We start from the raw sequence: 21,458 nt of genomic DNA, 5'->3' as shown, positions 1-21,458 counted from the left end.
TTGTGGAACCCTGAAAAGAAATTCCATTGAAATGTGTTCATTTTTTAAAAAATAATAATTGTGATGGCCTGGAAGTCAGACTCAGATGCTGAACTTGAGGGATCCCAGCCTGCACAGGATTCCCCGCCTCCAGAACCAGCTGAGCCAGGGCCAGGGCTTGAGCCTAAAGGATCCCCACCTGTGCTGGATCCCCAGGTGCAGGCATCAGCAGAGTCTGCTCTGGCTCCTGATGGAAGGAAGGACCCACTGCCTGCAGGTGCTCCACTCCCAGACTCATCAGAGGAAGCCGAGGCGGCCCCTGGGTCCAGTAACCCACCAGCCTCTCCTGAGCTGCAGAGGTTCAGGGCAGAGAGGCAAAGAGAGCTAAGTGCTTACAGGAGGAGTGCTCGACTCCAGGCCCGGAGGAGAGGCAAGTCTCCAGAGGACCGGGGCCGCCCTAAGCATAGGGCCAGATAAAAGCCAGCCAGCCCCAGCCCAAGTTGCGTGAGCAACTTAGCTGCAAACGTATGCTTGACCTGCAACCTTGTGCCTGCACCTGCCTTGGACCTTGACCTGCTCCCTGCCTCGCTCCCCGCCGGACTGACCTCCTTTGGACCCCTAGACCCAGGACTGGACTTGGACCTCGCTTCACTGACAAACCCCTGGGGCCAGAACAATAATAATGAAATGCTTTTTAAGGCAAGGTTTTAAATATTTATGTGTAAGCCAACCTACAGCAGGGATGGGAAATTTGTGGGCCTTCAGACTCTCAGCACCCCTAGCTGGCATTGGCAATCGTCAGGGTTGATGGGAGTTATAGTCCAAACCTAACATATACTGTAGTGATAAATGACAACACTCAAATCCAGAAGCATTTCTGCACCTAGAGGGTGCTGCTATCTTCATGAGAGGACCTTTATTTTGTTTACTTTACTACAAAATTTGTGGTTCCTATTTTCAACTTTTATTCCCCCCCCCCTACTTCTCAGATGGCAAAAAAGTAAGATACGTGTGCATAAAGTACAGCAGTTTGCATCTCTCTCTAGAATTGGGTATATCTGCAACTTTGCTTGCACAAAACTAAGGCATTTTTTTTACTTTTGAGTCTGCAATCCTATGCTTTGCTTACCTGGGAGTTAGCATCACTAAAGAGTGGGACACATACTTCTGAGTAAATATGCACAGGTTTGTCCTATCATTTTCATAAATACGCCACGTGATATAATTTTGTGTGCCAAGTTACAAATTATGCATTTTATGTCGTTAAAGCAGTAAAAATACATTTGAGTTTGTTAAGAAAATAAATATTGCATATATTTCAAATGTCCTCAAAAATTACGCCACCCTCTCCCTGAAAAACAACACACACATGACATTTTTCCAGACCTTTAAAATTTCCATAAATTTTACACCTCTACTCTGAAGTGATGAACTCTGATCCCACTGTTACAAGACTGCAGTGCAGGAAGAGGGAGAGAAGGAAAGATTAAAATCTTTGGTGTTAAAAGGAAATTGTTCCACTGTTGTATTTTGCTCACGTAGCAATGTCAATCTTTTTAAAAAACAAAACAATGCGAGGCATTATTGGAGCAGAAGTAATTTACAATATAATCTGTTTGCTTATTGAGAATGGCAGAAGGGCTGAAAGTCTGAGAAACATGAGGAAAATTACGATGACTTCATCCGCACTCAGGCAATGCATCAAAGATGCACATCACTCCTCTAAAGATGTTTGGTTTCCTAGAGCATGAGTGTCCAGCTTTGGTGTGCCTCTGACAAAATGCGTACACTCAGTGCCCATGGCGACCATAAGGGGAAAGCGTGCTATGTGCAGCTGTGTCTCATATGGAAGTTTACCACGTATTCTGCATTAGTCCGCTGCACCGAAATAGCAAAGGGCTCGAAAGGGTGGAAGGTGAATGCAACCAGACGTCGGACGGTATGATTGATGGGCCGGCCCAGGAGTCCCGCTTGGATTTCAAACTTTAGAAGCCCGGAATCTCGGGCATAGAACCTGCAAGGGAGACAGACAAGACAGACAATGATGCTCGGAGGCCAGTCTTAACTGCATGAAACTGAGTAAGAGGAAATCTACTGTGACTAAGCGAGCAAAGAAAGATGCCACGTTGTTTTGACTGGTGATCAAAAGAAAAAGCGGGCAGTACGACAGAATTGCGAGAAAGTTCTCATGAATGCAGTTCGGAAGAAGTCAAGGCCAGCTTTTCAGAAAATGGACTGTAAGGGGCCTAAAGCACACTATGGGTTAGCTAGTGAACAGCCCATGAAATGGTGGAAACTTATGATGAATGAGAACATAAAGACGGGCTGCAGCAGGGTGAGCGCAGATTGATGCTCCCCTCCCGACATCTAGCAGTTCTGTACCCTTTTGCTCCTTGGTCTGCAGAGCGTAACAGTCTTTGCTGCTTGGCTGCCAGGCATTCAAACATGTTTGAAATGAGAGCAGCATTAAGAGGCCCATCTTGCCAACCTGATGCCCACGGGAAACGTACAAGCAGAACCTTGAAACGACTCAATAAGAACTGAGCAAAAGAATGCCGTCTGATTTGGGGTTGTGAGGGTGAGAGGCAGGATGGGACAGAAAACCAGAGCAAGTGGGTGGAGGAATTCAGCAGAGTAATCTAGAAAAAGGCATGGCACTCTACACTAAAACATGCTGCAGAAGGTCCCACTTATTATTATGCCAGAAGATGTAGCGAGTCCTAGGTTCAACTCCCAGCCTGAAACCCTGGAGAACCACTGCTAGTCAGTGCCATAGGCAATGCTGAGCTAAACTGTCTGGTTGGATAAGGCAGCTTCCTCTGATTCTATGAAACCGCCTTTGAAGGAGGTTTGATGAAACAAGATTCCTGGAGGAGGAGAAGCCTGTCCCTAGAACATGCCCAATAATGCTCTATAAAATAATGCTCTTAAAGGGTCATCCCTGCCCTTATATACCCAAGCAATCGCTGTTACATGCAGAAGAGAGGCTCCTGCAGATAGTGTCTCATAAGGTGGTCCATTCCATACCTTGTAGGAATTAGGTCTTCAGTATGGCGGCGCCTAACCTCTGGAACTGCCTCCTGCTACATAGTAGGCAGGCACCATCTCAGTTGCCTTTTTGGCCCAAAGTGGAGACCTTCCATTCTCAACAAATCTTCGAAGTGGATGTCTTTATCCCAGTCTGTATCTGCATTGGATTTGTGTGTCCCCCATCCCCGCGGGCCACATATGGAATTGTTTTTACAGGTGGAATTGTTTTAATTGTTGCTGTTTTTACTGTGAAATCACTTTGAGGCACTTTACGGGAAGCAATTCGCAAAAGAAACCAAAGAAAGAAAGAGCTGGGTTTCTGTGGCAGATGCTGCGGTTTATTCCTTGGCAGATGAATCAGTGCAGAAAGTGCTCCCCAAAGGTAGAAAGTTTGAAAATTGCAGCTGCGCAATATAAGCAAAAGGCACAGACCAACCCTGCCCTGGGGGAGTTGCAGCTGCAACTGCAACGAGCTGCTTCTCTCCCTGCTTTCAGCTCAACATGTCTCCCTCCTATAGAAGCGGACGCCATGTGCTTCTCCCAGCAGGATGTTGGCTCCTGGGCCAACCACTTCAGCTACTGAATGGGACCAAGGATGCTCTTTCAATAGGTAGACACCCCTCCAGGTTTGGATAAGGCAGCCAGCTGAATTCCTCACATTCTCTCTGCATTGCCATTGTTCGTTCTCTCTGTGTCTCCTCTTGAAAGCTCCAGCTAGCCTGACAATTAAAGGAAACAGACTGGGTGGAAGAGCAACAATCTTGATAGCTGGCTTTCTAAAGGGTTTCCTCCTCCACAGGAGCAGCCTTCTGAACTGGGGGTGGTGGAGGGGGGGGGGGGAGGGAGAAGAGAAAAGGAAGTGGAGCTAGTGTTGTTTCCACCCCCCTCCCATGTAAAGCATGGGTCTGCTGCCTGCTCCTCTCATTCCAATTCAGGGCAATTTACCATACTCAAAAAGAACGCCCTGTAATCTCCAAGATGGGCTCCGTATTTTTAAATCTATTTTTGAAGAGTGCTCTGCAATCAGAGGCCATTTCCACAGACTCACATGCGGTGGTTAAATTAGATGCTGAAATGCAAGATGCGTGTCAATAAGAACAGTAATATTGAGCATCTCCCCCACCCCACCCCCATGCCAATTGTTATGAAAATGGAAAGTTGTTTTGCTTCTTAAAAGAAATGCTCCCAAGTAGGTTGCCTATTAAACATCCTTTGCGTCTCCCAAGCTTTCTAACAGCGACAGTGGCTGAAGACGGGGAAGCCACACCATTGCTTGTGCCCCTATTCCCTCCGTGCCCCCCCCAAGCCTCATCTTTGAGCTAGGAAACTCCTGAAAAATAACACTTCAAGTGGGGCAGTCCGGGGGGGGGGGCAGAATCTCTCCAGTCATCCCACCACCTGGCACAGGTGTTAGAAGAAGCAAAAATTGGTCGTTCTGCCAGCTGCAGCCTGATGTAGGAGGAGAAACACTGTGTGGTCGTGGGAGGGCAGGGGGAGAAACCAAAGGTGCAGTGGAAGTGTGGCATGGAGCAATCCCACAATGCAGAAGAGCAAGAACAGCAGCAATTCTCTTTGGGGGGGGGAGGCAGGCAGGAGGAGAGAGTGTGTCACTGGGATTCAGGAGCAATGATGGGAGAGGGTCCAAAGCTGCCAGCCTGTTAATATGATTAACTGGCCACTGTGATGGGGCCGAGGCAGCACAGCTGAAGGTAAAAGGTTGGCGCTGGCACAGCGGCGATGTTGTCATCACAGCCCACCAGCATCAAGAGCGTGCAAAAGAGTAGATTCAGGCAAGCTGAAAGTGGACAGGGATAAGTTTCTTTCTCCCTCTCTCATAACTAGATCTTGGCGATATCCAACAAAAGTGAATGCTGGCATATGCAGGTCAGGTGAAAGAAAGTAGGTTTTTTTTCCACATACAGCATAGTTAAAACCAAGGAATTTGTTCCCACAAGAACAAATGACGGCCACCAACTTGGATGGCTTTAAAAGAGGATTGGGCAAATCCACGGAGGACAAGGCTATCAATGTCCACTAGCCATGGTGGTTTTGTTCTCCCTCTGCTGTGAGAGGCAGAATGTCCCTGAGCTGCGGGCAATCATAAGTGGAGAAAGTGCTCTTATGCTCAGGTCCTGCTTGTGGGCTTCCCATAGGCTTCTGGTCGGCCACTGTGAGAACTGGGCGCTGAACCGGACTGGGTTTTGGCCCAATTCAGCAGGGCTCTTTTTATGTCAGTTTCTCACCCACTCAAGAACACGACAGTAGCTCCCCTGAAGTCTCCTGTTGCCTTCAGGCCCTATTTTTTCTGGCTCCCATTTGGTTGGCCTCCGTGGGGAAACAGGATGCCTGGTGAGATGGACCTTTGGTGTGATGCAGCTGGGCTCTTCCTATGTCCTGCGTCTGGAATTTTCATCGCCCGTTTGAAGCTCCATTAGAATGCACATCTTTGATTCTCAAGTTAAAGTTGAAAGGGTGGAATCCATCCTCTTCGCAAACACGTTTCATTTGGGATCGTCCCTCCAAAGTGGAATGCCTTGAGAAGTATTGTACAACCCCTTCAGTTTTGGCAAGTCACCCTTCCTGCCTGTATAACTCCCTGAGGACCAGAAGGTCCCAGGTTTAATCTCTAGAATCTCTATAGTCGAAATGTTTCTTTAGTAGCACCTCCAGGATCTAGGGAGAGCTGAAGCCAGTAACAACAGGCAGTACTGGGCTAGGTGAGCATAAAGCAACTCCACAGTTCAGGAGTAGCAGACAGACTTCTCAAGTTCAATTGCCAGCATCTCCAGGTTACAAAGGGAGGAAAGACCTCTGCGAGAGACGTCTGGAGAGCCATTCTCAGTCTGTGTAGACTATTCTGGGCTAGCTGGATCTGTCATGTGTTCACAGGTGTTAATTTAAGGGAAATCCACAAGCAAATCCTCCTAATTTAGAGGCATCAGCCAAGTCAGCTGATTTTGGGGTACCGTGAAAGGGCAGCAATACCAACCAATTATGTAGCAACTGATCATTACTACTGATCATTACTACATATTGCCTCTAGCCCTATACAACACCAGCTGACAAACCAGGTGAAAATGGCTAACTGCTTTGTTTACAGAAGCTCATTATTAATAATATCTGCATTTTGTCGGGAGAAAAAATATGTTGCCACCTACAGCCCAGTGGAGCCTTCCTATAGCATCAAGGACAGCAGCAGAAAAACAAGCTGAAAAGTAAGATGGGGTGACTCATATACATTAAGTGCTCTTATGACTGGGAGGCACACTGAACAGGGTTAAATGGTTCAAACACTCCCCCAAAACTGCAGAGAGAGCAAAGGAGGCACTACCATATCGTGGGCAGGAAGGAAATCATTTTGATCAAAATTCCCAAAAAAATTCATTGGATGGCTTTCAAATCACTATCCACCTCTCCAGATCACAGAGTGTGGTTGGGGGGCAGGGGAGAGAGACTCCTGTATGCAGGTCACATCTGGCCAAAATTTCATATTGCCCTCTGGGGGGGCCCAGTTGTCCAGGGGAGCAGAAAGGACTTTGATGTCCTCTGCAAGGCATTTGAGTGTGTTCCCAGCAAATATGCAAAAAGTAGCCTATGCATTTTGCAACTGCATGCATGAAGTTTTGGGGATGCAATTGCATTTTTTAAATCTGAAGATTTAAGGAGCTGCAAGGCAGGTGGTTGCTGATTTTCCTTTTGCACAGAGGGTGCTGGAAAATTCTCTTTTCAAGTACTATTAATAATAAAATCTATGAAGAAAAATGGAAAGTGAAACAAATGGCTTTTCTAAGAATGCCTGTTTCCATGGGAAATAGCTTTGTGGGTATGTTGGTACATAATTCTCTGTGTGTTAAGGGAGTGTTTGTGTGTGGGTTTGACCCTGCTCACTTTGGGAATGTGGCCCCGGGCAACTTTCCACCATGGTAACGTGGCCCCCAAAAACATTATCCCACCCACCCACCCAAGAGAGCCTGGGAAAGAGGAGGGAATCAATGCTGGCATGGGTGAGTAACAATGGTTCTTAGAAGTCTCTCTTTAAGACACCCACCAGCATCACAACAAGCAACAATCTGAATGTAAGAACAGTGAAAGCTAGATCAGGCTAAGGCTCATGTAAGTCAGCAGCCAGCCTTCCCCTTCACAATACGCTAGATATACGAAGGTCTTGTGTACTAGACCTAAGCATGGACCATCATGGGGGCATGACACATACCTGATAGGGTGGTCCCCACACGTCTTGGGGCGCTCCATGACAGACACCCACTTGTCGTCATAACTGAAGAGGGAGAGGTCGAGGTAGGGGCTGCCACTGTAGGACTGAGCGCTGATGGGAAGCTGCCCCAGCAGCCGCCGCACGGCTTCCGTGTGCCCACCGTACTTTGCATTCACAATGGTGTCCTTGAATCTGAAGGCAACAGGCAGGTTGGCGGTATAGAGATGAAAGGCATGAAACAAAAATCACCACCACCCACAACACTAAGTCTTAGCCTTGGAAGAAGCAGAGATAGAAAGATACAAAGGGAAGGGACGGATCCATGTTTCGATGGAGCACATCCCTGCCACGTCAAACTAAAAGTATCTGAGGAAGCAGCAATGGGAAGAACCTCTGCCCAAGGCGTTAGAAAGTCGCTGCCAGTTGCTGTATAGAGCACTGTCACATCCAAACCATACATTTAAAGAAATATGATGCCCCTTTGACAGCCCTGGCTTCCCCCAAAGAATCCTGGGGACTGCAGTTTCTTCAGAGTGCTTAGAGTTTATAGAAGACCCCTTGCTGAGCCACAATTCCCAGCACTTCTACTGCAATTTCAAGGATTTATTTTTTGGCCAGGGTGTGTGTGTGTGTGTGTGTGTGTGTGTGTGTTAAAAGCTAGCTGTTTCATATGCCAACCAGTTACAGTGGTACCTTGTTTGTCAAACTGAATCCATTCTGGGAGTCCGTTTGACTCCCGAAACGGTTCGAAAACAAAGGTGCGGCTTCCGATTGGCTGCAGGAGCGTCTTGCACTCAAGCGGAAGATGCACCAGACATTCGGCTTCCGAAAAACGTTCGCAAACCGGAACACTTACTTCAAGGTTTGCAGCATTCGGGAGCAGAGCAACTAAGCTGTTCGAGAACCAAGGTACAACTGTATAGCAGGAGTCGGGGACCCTCTAGATGCTGTTAGACTCCCAAGTCCCAGCAGCCCCAGTCAGCAAAGCCAATGGTCAGGGATGATGGAAGATGTAATCCAAAAACATCTGGCGAGCCAAGGATTCCCCACTCCAGAGTTACACAGTATTTTTTGCTGACAAACCATCTGCATTTTAAGCAGCAATTGTTTGGTGCAACTGTGTTCAAAGTTCCAGTTACAGGTGGGTAGCCGTGTTGGTCTGCCATAGTCGAAACAAAATAGAAAATTCTTTCCAGTAGCACCTTAGAGACCAACTGAGTTTGTTCTTGGTATGAGCTTTTGTGTGCATGCACACTTCTTCGGGTATCTGAATTCCCATCATCCCTGATCACTGGTCCTGTTAGTTAGGGATCATGGGAGTTGTAGGCCAAAACATCTGGAGGGCCACTGTTTGGGGATGCCTGAACTAAAGCTTTAGTTGATTAACCTAACAGTCAAAGCTTTCAGCCTTGCAATAATTAAAAGCCTTTATAACAAACTGGCTGCCTTATTCCCCTTAAACAGCACTCATAGTTTGCTTTCTGGAGATAGCCTTGAATTTAACTGATACAGATTGGCTCCTTCCTAGGTTCAAGAGCCCCTAAGCTATATAATACGGCAGAAACTAGAAATGTGGGAGGAAAGAGATGGATTAGGAACCCATCAAATTAATACAGGTTTTCTCTAAGAGCTACATGAAAGTGGAAAGGTTTAAAACTACAGATGGCTCCTCCGAGGTCGAAGGATGATGGGGAAATCCATCCTCAGCTGTTGTTGTTTAGATTATGTAAAGGTGAGGGACAGGCAGGTGGAGGGCAAAGAAGACCTTGTTCTTGTTGAGCCTCCTGGAAAATGCTTTCCAGTACACAGTCTAAAGTAGTTTTCTTGCCTTGGAAATAGAAGAGAGCGTTATGCTCTCATCACTGGACTCAAGTGTACAATTCACAAATAATCAATATTTGCCTTGTTGTGCCTTATGCGTGGACCTTGCTTGCTCTCATGCCACCCACCCCTCTTATTTAGACTCCCAGCTAGAACATCTCTCTTCCAGGATCCCTTTGGTATACCCAGTTCTTCCTCAAAACAGACAAAGGGCCATAATAATGCAGTGGTTAGTGCAGAGGCTAGCAGAAAACAGATCTGCTAGTCCTCTGGGTGATCTGCAGGACAGCAGGAGTTTCTCACTCCCAATAGTTGAACAAAAGTGTGTGTGTTTGTGTACGGCATGGCTGGCCGTTTGCTAATTGCTTCTGTCTCAGCCTCAGTGTTCCTCACTTGTAAAACAGGAATATTAATTGGTTCCCTTTGATCTCGTCTTTGTGTAGTTCTGCTGTCTGATTTTATTCTAACCCCCCCTCAAATCTACAGAGTTGCTATAAAATAACAAAACGGGTCAACACCAGTCATGTTAAGCAATTATCATAAAGCAATTCTAAGCATAAAACGAACCTTTTAAAAGTAATTCATATACAATGTACAAGGCAGCAGGTGAAACATATAATCAGCATCAGGCCACAACTCATCCAAAAGTGTGAATAAAAGATTCATCTTAAACTGGCACCAAAGCCAGGTAGAGTTGGCATCAGATGCATCTTCGTGGGGAGGGCATTGCAGAGGCAGGGATGCACCACAGAGAAGGCCATTTCCCACATCACCACACCTTCCACTTCACCTGGCAGTGCAACCACAAGAGGGCCTATCATGCAGACCTTTAAGCCTGGACAGGTTGGTACAGAAAAAGGTATTTGTGGCCCAAGTCATGGGGGCGGGGGACGGGTCCTGTGTCAATGTTAACACTGTGAACTGAGCTCAGAAACACACAGGCAACACGTTCAGGCTCTTTGGAACTAGTGCTATGTGGTCCCAATGGGCTGTGCCATTCAGCCAGCCACATTCTGGATGAGTTGCCGTTTCCAGACAGTCTTCAAGAGCAGCCCCAAGTAGTGTATGTTACAGTTATCCAGTCAGGTGGCTACTGCAACATGAAACAGTGTTTTTGTGCTACAATTGATAAGTAATTACTAAGTAATTTTCAGTTGCATATGCATGTAACATGTTATCCCAGTATTTGCCTCTTGGGGTACAGGAGGTAATCAGCTCCACCCTAGGCCACCATTTGCCTATGGCTCCACTCCCGTTGTACACACTATGGTTCTGACTAAGGGACCTCAGTCTAGTAAAAAGCAACAACGAACAAACCCTTGTCTCTGCCATTAACTTATAAGCTGGCCTTAGGTAGCCCAGCATCCCCAGCCTCACTTTCTGCAATATGAGGACAAAACTACTGGCTTACCCTATAAGGCTGTTTAAGGGTGACTGATAATGTATGTAAAGCACTTGGAACATGTTAAAGCACTACACTGAGGGCATCTAACGTGCTGACAGACTACAACTCCCATTATCCCTGACCACTGGCCACATTAGTTGGGGTAATGGGAGCTGAAGTCCAGCAACATCTGGGGGGGGGGCACCATGCTGGTTATCCCAGCAGTATATGCTTGTCGTCGTCATCAACATTCCTATTATACCCATGTACACCAATGGCACTATAGCAATAAATTTAGTTGAGCCAGAGAGCTCAAATTGAAGCCAGTTTTTAGCCTCTCCAGCTTCACTGGCTTTGCAAACTAACTGGGCAACCATGCACGGTCCAAAGGGCTCACCGGCGTTGGATCTGCCTGGCGAAATTGTTGCTCGAGGCTGAGCAGGGGAACTGGACCGCCTCGCTGTGCAGTGTGGCATTCCGGAACAGGTCGCAGAAGTTCTCGAAGAGTTCTAGCAGCTCGTCCGACGTGTTCTCAAATACAGCAATCACCTCGGTGGTCACCATGTTGTACACAACAAAGAACGAAGGCTGAGCAGGAGGAAGCAGAATTGACGTCAGCCAGCTGAGCCCAGGTGGAAGACACAAAGGCCATGTTAAGTGAGCAACTTGCACCACTAAGCCATTAAACCAACCAAGATAGACGCTGTTTTGTGGCTGGATGGGAGGATTCTGCATTTCACCTGCCAAGTTCATTGTAACTTCCAGCCATCGCAATGGGTGAGAGATTAACTATGCTATTAACTACCGTCAAATTATTAACAAAGCAATGTGAAATTCCTCCAATTCTTGTTTTGTTTATTTCAAACTGGACACATCAATGTTTCTGTTTCCTTTCTCTGCCAAACATGAAATGTTTTTTCAGAGTGGCAGATTTAATATTAGCTCCTGCTGCGAAGTGATTTTTAAGCCAGGTGGTGGCTGGCAATGAATTATTTCCCCCTGTATATGCAGAAAGGTGAGAGTTGGTAGGCTTTATTTGGGGAGGGGCTGGGGGGACACACACTTATTTTCTTTTCCTGTCTTAATATTTCCAACATGCCGAGAGGAGCCTTTTAAAGCGCATTGTGCTCCACTGTTGCCTGTAAATGGTGTACCCTTCAGGGTCCCCCGCTGCTGGGGAAATGAAAGACTGAGCGCCATTAACTATTTCTTTTGAATTACTTGCGTTCTTATCCAAGAATGTCCAAAAGCTGCATTTTGGTTTTGCAATCAGTCACCTAGGTACTTGTGAAGAAATCTTTCCCTAGGTAACATGCTACGGACAAAAGATCAGGTCTATGTTTATTTCTGCATGTCTACAGACCGATTACTCAAGTCTGCACAGAGTTTGGCATCTCCAGAATCCTTGCATCCTTTTTTTTCTTTTTATAAAAGAAAAGTTTCAAGTCCATGAAAAGTCATGGAAGAGGGAAGGAATGTAGCTTGTTGTTACAACCACCATGCCAGGGTCAATTGTCTGCTACTGGCAATCTAAGCCCTACCCTCCACATTCTCTCTTGCTGTTTCTCTGCTACTCCAATCACTGTCAAAGATGGGGGTTGGGGAGTGAAATCCTGAAAGCACCACCTAGCTTTCCTGGACCTGCATATTCAACCTTTAGTGGAACCAGTGACATTTCAGATATAATCCAACAGATCAGGTATGGGGAACCTTTGACCCTCCAGATATTGCTGAAATGAAACACTGATAAGTCTCTGGCCATGCTTGATATGGCCGATGGGAGTTGTACTTCAACACACCTGGAGGCTCAAAGGTTCCCCACCATTGCAATAGGTGCTTGCAACATTTGGACAACCAAATTTCACTTAGCACTCTTTATCACAATAAATGTGAAAGACCTCTAATGGATCCCACACAGCAACTAAGAACAACACTTCACATTGATTACTCAACAAAATGTATCTGGAAGTGCCCAAGGACCCTATTGATTTCCCCTTAGGAAAACTCTAATCTTGCAGGGAAGTGCTTGGTCCAACTTGGTGTCTTACAGATGCAGCTTATTGACCTCAAGAAGGTAGGATTCTGGGGGGTGCAGAAGAAGCCCCAATAAATACCTCTCCCTTCTTTCCTGGAACACCACAACTTTTTCAGACAGGTTATTCCATTGATTCTAAAGGCCCTTACATCCCAACATTGAGTTTACCCATAAGTTGCTTCTTGTCCTGTGTATAACAGAGCTCACACTCCCCAACAGTATTTCCAACATATATGTTAACTTTAATCAGCATGCTCTTCCATTAGCAATTTTAATCTGGTATCCAGGTTACATATATCCAGACCCTTTAAAGTCCTTTCCACCCACAGCTTGCATACTAGACTTTGTCTCATTCTTGCAATATTCCTATGAATCCCTACACAAAGCCAGTCCTGTCAACGAGTACTATACACTTGTCAGACTGGCTTCAATATTTTCAGTTAAACCAAAGATTGTGTATAGATAAGAAGGAAGGTCTTGCAAAAGAAACATCCAAATTCGAGAAAGAGTTAACCCACAACAAAGGAAAATATATTTCACGAATTTATGACTATTTATTAGAATGGGAAGTTAAAGAAGAACGAGTTAAAGTAGTACAGTAATGGTAAGATGGGCGCAGGACCTTGGATACAACATCTACATGGAACAATGGGAAAGATTATGGAGGACAGATATTAAATTCACGGCATGCTACAACCTTAGGGAAAACACAATGAAGATGGTATATAGATGGCACCACACCCCTTTAAAGCTCGGCAACATGCTGGAGATGCAAAAAGGACATAGGGTCATTTTTTCATATGTGGTGGAACTGTGCAGTTATCCATGAATTTTGGAATAACATTTATAGTGAACTGAAAAAAACTATTTAAATTTACATTTAAAAAAAGACCAGAAATCTTCCTACTAGGTATATTACCAATAGAATTTTATATATATTTTATATAATATATATATATAATATACCTATATTACCAATAGTAGTAGGAAGATTTCTGGTCTTTTTTTAAATGTAAATTTAAATAGTTTTTTTCAGTTCACTATAAATGTTATATATATATAACCATTGTTTATGTACGCAATCACAGCAGCCAGAATAATAGTGGCAAGAAGCTGGAAAAATGAAATTTTACCAACGATAACAGAGTGGCAGATTCTTATGATAGAATACCTGCAACTAGCAAAACTGTCGGGAAGAATTAGAGGAGTGTCAAACCAGAAAGTATATGGAGAATGGAAAATATTTAAAGAATATCTAAAAACATATTGTACAAACAATAATAAACTTGCAGAACTAGATTGATACCTGTAAGTAAAAAAATGTATTAGATACATAATCCACACTGGATTATATATATTTTTTAAAAATGAAATAATATAAATCTGTGCAAGAAAATATAGACAATACAAGCAGTATGGTGAGAATGATTGGAAGTTTTACATTTAACTTGTTATTTAATTGTAATATGTTGTATTTTTCTTTTTTTGTTTATTCTATTTGCTTTCTTATTTGTATTGTTTTTGTTTTGTATGATTTGTTATCTATGTATTTATGTTTATGTGGGAAATTAATAAAGATTTATTTTAAAAAAATAACAACCCAAATTGATCAACCAGCACAAAGATCAACCAATGTAGTACAGTATTCTTCAACCTTTTCATTCCCATTTTTAAGTCTAACCTGCAACACAGGCCTACTTTCAATGTCTGGCCATATGCCCATGTTTCCCTATGCCCACTATTCGTCTTCCTCTCTCAAGTCTCTGCCTTTCTACTCTCCCTGTCTCTTAAAAACACTTCGGGGAGGGGGAAGGGGGGAAGAGAAAATTGTGGCCTATCTGCTGGGACCCATTGCACAACTGAGTGGGTCACAACCCATCTGATGTCTAATGAACCTAAACTCCTAAGCCCTTACAACAGATCGTAAAATAATAGCACCATGGTAATCAATGAAGCAACTGTTAAAGGCAGCACTTTAAAACAATTTTAAACAGGAGTTTAAACCCACCAGAGATTAAAGAAAGAACACTGCTGGTGCTAAGCCAGCCTCCCTGGAAAATGAATTGCACAAGTGGGGTGCCACAAGGCCCTGAGAAAGCCCAGCCACAGCCTAGTCTACCAGATGTTAGGTTGACAAGACAGTTTCCTCAACCTTGGGTCCCCAGAGGTTGCTAGCTTCCCAATCAAATCATGCCTAGCCATCTTAACCAATGGTCAGGGATGGTGGGGACCCCATTTTTTTAAAAAAAGTCTTTGTCAGTGGCAAACAACCACATAGCAACATTTTGTTCTCTGTTTATTTTCTTACATTTATACCCCACCTTCCATCGTGGGACCCAAGGCTCCCAGGTGGTCATGCAGCCACCACTGCACAAACCCAGACCTGCATAGCTTCCACAAGGTGGTGGCCCCATGTGCTTTCAGATCATGCCCTATATTAGAACATTAATGCTGCCATTTGACTTGCAGCTAATAAGTGTTTCTTAGCTCTGCTGACATCTTTCCACTTTGCAACCTACTGCAGTTCTGTTTAATGTTATATCCCTCATCACTCATTGTGCATGGGTGAGGGTATAAAGAAGGGGTTCTGAAGACAGTATCAGTGCCAAGCAGGTTGATGTGGGGGGACAGACCCATTCCCGGACACCTGGGTCCCAGGTCGTGTAGGGCTTGAAACACAAGCTCCAGCACTTTGATTTGTGCATGGAAATTGTGCCAGGAAGGACTGTAATTCTGTGGCAGAGTATGTGCTTTGCATACAGAAGGTCCAAGGTTCATTCCCCAGCCTCACCGGGTAGAACTGGTAGAGACTCCTGCTAGAAACCAGCCTTTGCCAGTCAGTGTAGATAATACTGAGTTAGATGGGCCAATGGTCAAATTTGGCTTAAGTAGCTTCGTATGTTTCTATGAAGCACTGTTTCAGCCCATTCTTGGCTTGCCTAGGAAGGGAAAAGAGCTCCAGATGAATCAAAGTAACAGGACATCAATCTTGCCTAATGGAAGGAGAGGCATGACTCACAATTGGCTGGGGTGATTTAAAATAATAATAATAATAATAGAGCAGGGGGAGGGGACATTAAAATTTTAACCTTTCTACGCCAATCAACATCACAAACAGGAAGGAAATGAAAGAAACAAAAAACAGCACAAACAAGCAGCACAAACATGCATGCCTCCTTTCTTCAGCTGTTTCCCACTCTGTTTATGGATTCTTTCTCCATTTTGGAAAGGAAGCTGCTGCAGATTTCATAAGAGACAGTTGGGAAAGAGTCACCATCAGAATGCTACAGCATAGGCTCCCCAGCTGAGTGGTTGCAATGAGAAGCCACATTTTTATAGGCAGCCTTTTTGGCTAAAGAGCAGGGTACAAATGTTTTAACTAAATAATAATATATATGATTGCAGGTTTCCCCCCTTTTCACAGACTAGTGAAATTTACATTTGAGGACACTATTTCCTTTAGTTCCAGCGGCCAAACAGTATCACTTGGTCTATATAGGATTCAAGCTTATATGTTTCTAGAACCTTTGTTCAATGAGCATTCAGGGACACAATGGTATATATACACACAAACAAACAACACTGCCATTGAAGCAAAGCAAAGAGATGCAATAGGAACAGAGCTTCAGGAATATGAATTATATTGAGTGCAGGTTAAATGACAACTTTAATATAAATTCTTGTAACCAAAGGAAAGAGAAAGGTCATTTTTATTTCAAATATCCTGGACTGGTTCTAAGGGTTAGGAACCTGACTAGGAACTTGACTATATAAAATACAGGGGCTGGAGGGATAAGCAACATGGGAGTGCTATCGCCTTCATCCTTGCATGTTTCCCAGAAGCATCTGGCCAGCTACTATTGGAAAGAGGATGGTGGAATAGAATGACCCTCAACCTGATCCAGGAGCTCTCTCCTTGTTATTCACACACAAAAACTCAAAACAGCATTCTGATGGAAAGCCTGGATTTCTAAGATCAATAGCAGTATTTCTAAGATCAATAGCAGAGTTTCAATATCCTGCCAGAATAGCTCCCACAAAGGCGAGATCCATACCTGTGAAGGGTCTGTCACCCGTAACGTGACGACGTCTTCACTTGTGTATTTGATGAAGAGATGGTTCTCATCCAAGAGCTGCATCTTCCACATGCGCAGCTGCCTCAGCTGGTCAAAATACTGGAAGAACCTCCTTTTAGCTATAGCACTCCCATCCTGCTCTGCCCTTCGCCACAAATAGACCAGCAGCCTGTGCTTCAGAGAATTTATGAACGGTTCTTTGTATGGGTTTGCCATGCCTGTCTGAGAATCCCGCTGAACTTCTGGATAGACAGCAGAGAGTGTGAGGAGGTCATCTTCATAGCAAAAGCGGCCTATGGTTCGTACATCAATAAAGGTGCCCTCAGGTGTTACCTGAAATACATGGATGGTTTGCTGCTGTACAGACAGAATGGCCAGGATATTTTTATATAGGTAGAGCCCTTGGTTGTGGGACAATATGACTTTATCACATTTGAACGTCCTGGTATCGCAAAGCCTGCCTGTGTGAAGGTCTATGATGTGCAAAGAGTAATCTTCCAAAGGTGATCTGGGGTTAGGTGTCACTGATTCACTGTTGCGGTAAACCTCAAAAAAGGGAGGGTGGGGCTCCTCAGGCAAATAGGCAGCAGAGCCAACAATGACATAGCGACAATCGTCTGTGAACAAGCTACATTCACGGTTCAAGTGTTCGCCATTAGAGGCCACGTTGGTAATGTGAAGGAGAACAAAGAAACGTTCAAAGAGTCGCCCACGGATGTTGATGGACCGCTGGTCATTGCCGTTAGCCAAGATCTCCCCATCGTAGCCCTGGAGGAGGTCCTCTGCTGCCTGACACCCTTGATACTCATAGATCTCCAGTGAAGTCTGATCTGAGGAGAAAGCAATGAAGTATCTTCCATCAGGGGAGAACTTCCGCAAGAAGCAGGGTGGTTTTTCAACATTGACCACAGTAAAATTGGGGAAGACATTTTGGTGGAAGATGCGGACCTGGTGCCAGTGGGTGCCAGTCTTGCCAGAGGTGATCCTTCGACGTTCTAGACGGTAGATGACATTCTGGTTTTGGATCCGACGAGGCCTGATAGTTGGGGCCTCATGATCCATAATATCTTCAAGTGGAAAAAGTCCCAGGGTGGCTAGAATCTGACAGAGTCAAAAGGCATATCAGGCTGTCCAAGAAAAGAAGGGTGTGGTTGCTGTGAAAATGAAATTGTAGAGATCAAAGGAAATAAAAGTCAGTGTTAGATTCGCACACAGCATCTCTTTAAGAATAAATGTATCATGGTTCATATAACAACAAATACTATAGCTAAATCTAGTATGTCAAATGGGGTGAGGTGGGACTCTGGCCCATGAAAGCTTATGCAACAATACATCTGTTAGCTTAAAGGTGGCACAACACTCTGTCCCATGGATGGAAAACCTATGGCTCTTGAGATGTTGCTGGACTCCAACTCCCATCAGTTCCAGCAAGCACAGTCAATAGTCTGGGATAATGGGATTTGTAGCTACATCTCAAAATTCCCCATCAATGTTCTGTCCAGTTCTTTGTATTGAGTGCCAAAGGAATGTCTGCCTACCCACTGGCCAGCAGCTGTTTACATGTATTCAATATACAAAGCCTGAAGAGGATACCTGGGATTTTACAAAACATGTATTTGAACTGAGCTTTGCCTTATTCTTTGTAGGAAAGCCAGAATTGTAATAATACATTTGTTACAAGCATTTAAAATTTTGCAAGAAGGAATTGGCTGGTAAGAACACTCCTTCCCACTCTTGCAGTAAAGTACCTGTAACAGACTATCTGGCCCAACAGAACAGCTAGGCAGCTATATCTATTAATACAGTGTCTCGGGAAATATGAGCTGAAATGAAACATGAGGATTCTCTAGAGTGACATGTATGTATCATGAAAATGAATGCCTGCTATTATACAACAAAAAGTACTCTAGAAACAACAACAGCACAGAACCAAATTACAATCATTCTAACATATTATACTAGAAGCAAGCTTTAACAAAAAATATCTTCATGCTGCCATACAAGAGACACTGAGGTTAGAGATGACAGAAAAGCAACTGAAGCATGGATTTTCAATGCTTTTCAGAGTTCAGGGCTCCCTCTTTTACACCTTTATCTTCGCATTGACCACCAGAGAAAGGATTAGGCTGAGGCTAGTGAGTGGCCCAAGGTCACCCAGCCAGATTCAGGGCTGAATGGGGATTTAAATCCGGGTCACCTGGGTCCAAGTCCAAATACTCTTATCTAGTGTTCCCCAAAGATCTGACATAAAAGTGTGCCTTGGTAGAGCTAAACTTGTGTGTGTGTGTGTAGCATTTATGAAAATAGCCATAGCACCATGGCAGTGCACATACTTTGAATTCAAAGAGTCCTGGACTGAAACACTCACATCTGAAGATAGGTTTGAAAAGATCTGTCTGCAGCCTTGGCGAACCAATGGTTTGACTCAGTATAAGGCACCTTCCTAGGTAATCAGCCACCCTCAATGACGCTCAACCCACCTTGGTTTCTACAAAAAGTCAGTTCCATGCCCGCCAAAGGATTGGAAGGAGGAAAGGAAGGCAAAGCCTAGCACAGCAACTCCTGCAGAGATGCAACATGCAGCCTCCTCGAAGGATGGGCGGTTCTGCGCATCTCTATATTGTGAAACAGACATGGGCAAGCAGCAGATGCTGGTTCGAAGGAAACACGGGCTGAGGACAGCCAACCCTGAACAGAGACAGTGGGCATCCTCCTCCTCCTCCTTCTGGGAGCTTTCAACCACCAGATTTATTTATGTATTGTTTTAAAAGGCGGGGGGGGGGGCAGCATCCTCGACACGACACTGGCTAAATTGCTCAAAGATGGGTCTTTCAAGGGGATTTCTAGGTACTGCTTCCCGGGTAGTCACTGAACGTTTCAACTTTCTTGCTATTTTGGGCAGGTGCGGACCAGAGGCCACGGCGAGGGGAGAGGGGAGCAGCGCGAACTCTCCCCTCCCAGCCAACCCTTCCCGCCCCCAAACTCGGGCTTCCGCGGGTGCGACGGAAGGGTCGAGCAGGGAGAGGTCCCGCCTCGCCGCTTCCCACCCAGGCCTCCCCTGACGGGGGAAGAACGGCAGCCCGCCTCCACAACTCACTTCGCGGAGGCCGCCGCCATGTTTCCGCCGAAGAAAGAGGAGGAGGAGAGGGGTGAGTGACGTCAGGCACTACCAACGAGTCCCCATAGCCTACCGCACCGCGAGCGGAAGGAGCGTAGCCGCGGTAAAGCGGAGACTTACCCAGGAACCACCGAGCGACAGCTTCAGAGGACAGAGTGTCGACCGCCCTGGTTATGTTTTCGGTGGCTGCTGTTCTCTGTGTTTCTGCAGCGGCCCCTGGCGGACGGAGGTCGCGGAGGTGGCGCCTCGGTACCCCGCTGCCTCCGCCGCCTCCCGCTTGGCTGCCATGGCAACCGCATCCTCGCCTAAGACGGCGCCATGGCAACTAGCTTCCTAAGAGGGAGGGCTCCTCGAGGCAGACGTGGAGCATCCCTCTCTCCTCCCCATGGCTACTTAGTAATACCCGGGCAGCGGGCATGAGCACCACCATGTTCTCCACTGACGTGGCCACCTTCAGAGCTTGGGCTGCGTACGGAACACGCCCCATAAAGGAACCTCTGTGGGGCCATTTCTGCCCCACCTCCCGGTGCAGCATGGGGAGGAGGAAGCATGGTGCCAATTCCCCCCCCCCAGGTTGCCATGCCAACTGCTCTCACCAGTTGGGTGCCTTGCCACAGCCTAGTAGGGTGCCATGGCAACCTTAGGTACCATGGCAACGTCTCTCCCCACAACCAACCACAAAGCACACACTGCATCTGCACAAACAGGCCATGAGGGCAACAATGACTCTACCGCACCCCAAAAAGGCACTGGGCCACCCCAGATGCACAGTGGGACTACTACTATCCCGGTGGGAGCTTCCAGGCACCGGAAAAGCTTCAGCATGAGTGTCAGAAATAATTCCTGATGTTTAGGCGTTGTCCCTGTGGGAAAAGTACAAAAACTGATTTTCTCCCTCAGGATTAAAAAAAAAAATACATACTTACATATCTTTTGAGAGGCCCCTGGCTTTGAAGCTCAATGAGAAGACACAGACTATTCCATTTTCCACTGGGGAAACTCCTGAACAAATACTGCGAACTCTTTACATTGCAAAGAATTCTGGGGCTTGTTCTAAGGCAAGAGTGGGGAACCTCAGGCCCAGGGCCAAATGCGGCCCTAGAGGTCAGTCTATCTGGCCATCTCCCTAGCCACACCTTTCACTGTTCCTGCTTTGCATGCTCATTGGGTGTTTTTCTCCTGGCTGGGCTATGTCCTTGAACTCAGTTAATGCCTCTTACTTGCCTAGATGGAAGGAGAAAGGGGAGTGTAGAAACTGGCTTCATGTAAAATGTCCACACATTGCTTTGGCTACTTTTGCCTCTGGCCACACCTGCCACTGGTATGTGCCCCCCACCCAGAAGGCTGCACTGCAGGAAATGTAGCCCTCAAACTGAAACAGGTTCTCCATCCCTCTTCTAAGGTATGCACACTGCCTTCACATGGGGCATTGACCTGACCTCTTGGGCTCCATTCTTGTTCCACCTATTTGTACCCTGGGACATACCCAACACTGTGTATCATAGGGAAATTGTAAGCTGAGGGTGGTAAGCTGCCTTTTCACTTCCCTGTCATGACCAACGTTATCTTGAGAAGTCCTTGTTTAGTTTTCTGAGAACTTCAGGGTTCCTGGAAGTGGAATGCAGTTTGAAAACCATGTTGACCCTTGCTTCTGGATAGATCTCAGTTTTTACTAACAATTTGAGTTGTTGGGAAGTTGCCCCTTTTGTCATCACTGCAGCTTTGTGATGGGAAACATAGCTTCAGTTCTATCAGCTGAACATCTTCCAGTTCTTAAAATAATGAAATAGCCTTGGCCATGG

The 21,458-nt window shown here is 45.7% G+C and overlaps 1 protein-coding gene across 5 annotated transcripts; it reads right to left on the bottom strand.

Moving 5' to 3' along the window:
- Positions 1-654: 654 nt before the first annotated feature.
- Positions 655-19,796, bottom strand: DET1 (DET1 partner of COP1 E3 ubiquitin ligase). 5 transcript variants are annotated; one of them, XM_033166695.1, is made up of 5 exons: positions 19,777-19,796; positions 16,518-17,692; positions 10,825-11,015; positions 7,223-7,414; positions 655-1,993 (listed from the first exon to the last, which is right to left on the bottom strand). In XM_033166695.1, exons 2-5 carry the CDS (start codon positions 17,598-17,600, stop codon positions 1,804-1,806), a joined length of 1,656 nt encoding a protein of 551 aa, XP_033022586.1. In that variant the 5' UTR covers positions 17,601-17,692; positions 19,777-19,796; the 3' UTR covers positions 655-1,803. The 5 variants fall into 5 exon arrangements, with proteins under 5 accessions (XP_033022586.1, XP_033022585.1, XP_033022584.1 ...); XM_033166694.1 differs by lacking the exon at positions 19,777-19,796 and adding an exon at positions 19,636-19,735; XM_033166693.1 differs by lacking the exon at positions 19,777-19,796 and adding an exon at positions 19,019-19,255.
- Between the last annotated feature and the right edge of the window lie 1,662 nt (positions 19,797-21,458).

This window comes from Lacerta agilis, chromosome 13 (assembly GCF_009819535.1).
Source record: "Lacerta agilis isolate rLacAgi1 chromosome 13, rLacAgi1.pri, whole genome shotgun sequence".
Classification (NCBI taxonomy): Eukaryota; Metazoa; Chordata; class Lepidosauria; order Squamata; family Lacertidae; genus Lacerta; species Lacerta agilis.
Note: the sequence above shows the minus strand (reverse complement) of the source record. Positions and strands in the feature narration are given on the sequence as shown.

Excerpts from the sequence above, each read along its gene's own strand:
- DET1 (XM_033166695.1), bottom strand. The coding sequence starts at position 17,600 with ATGGATCATGAGGCCCCAACTATCAGGCCTCGTCGGATCCAAAACCAG. Across the intron at positions 7,415-10,824 it reads GCCAGGCAGATCCAACGCCG|ATTCAAGGACACCATTGTGA; the intron begins GTGAGCCCTTTG and ends TGTTGCCTTCAG. Across the intron at positions 1,994-7,222 it reads TGTGGGGACCACCCTATCAG|GTTCTATGCCCGAGATTCCG; the intron begins GTATGTGTCATG and ends TCTCCCTTGCAG.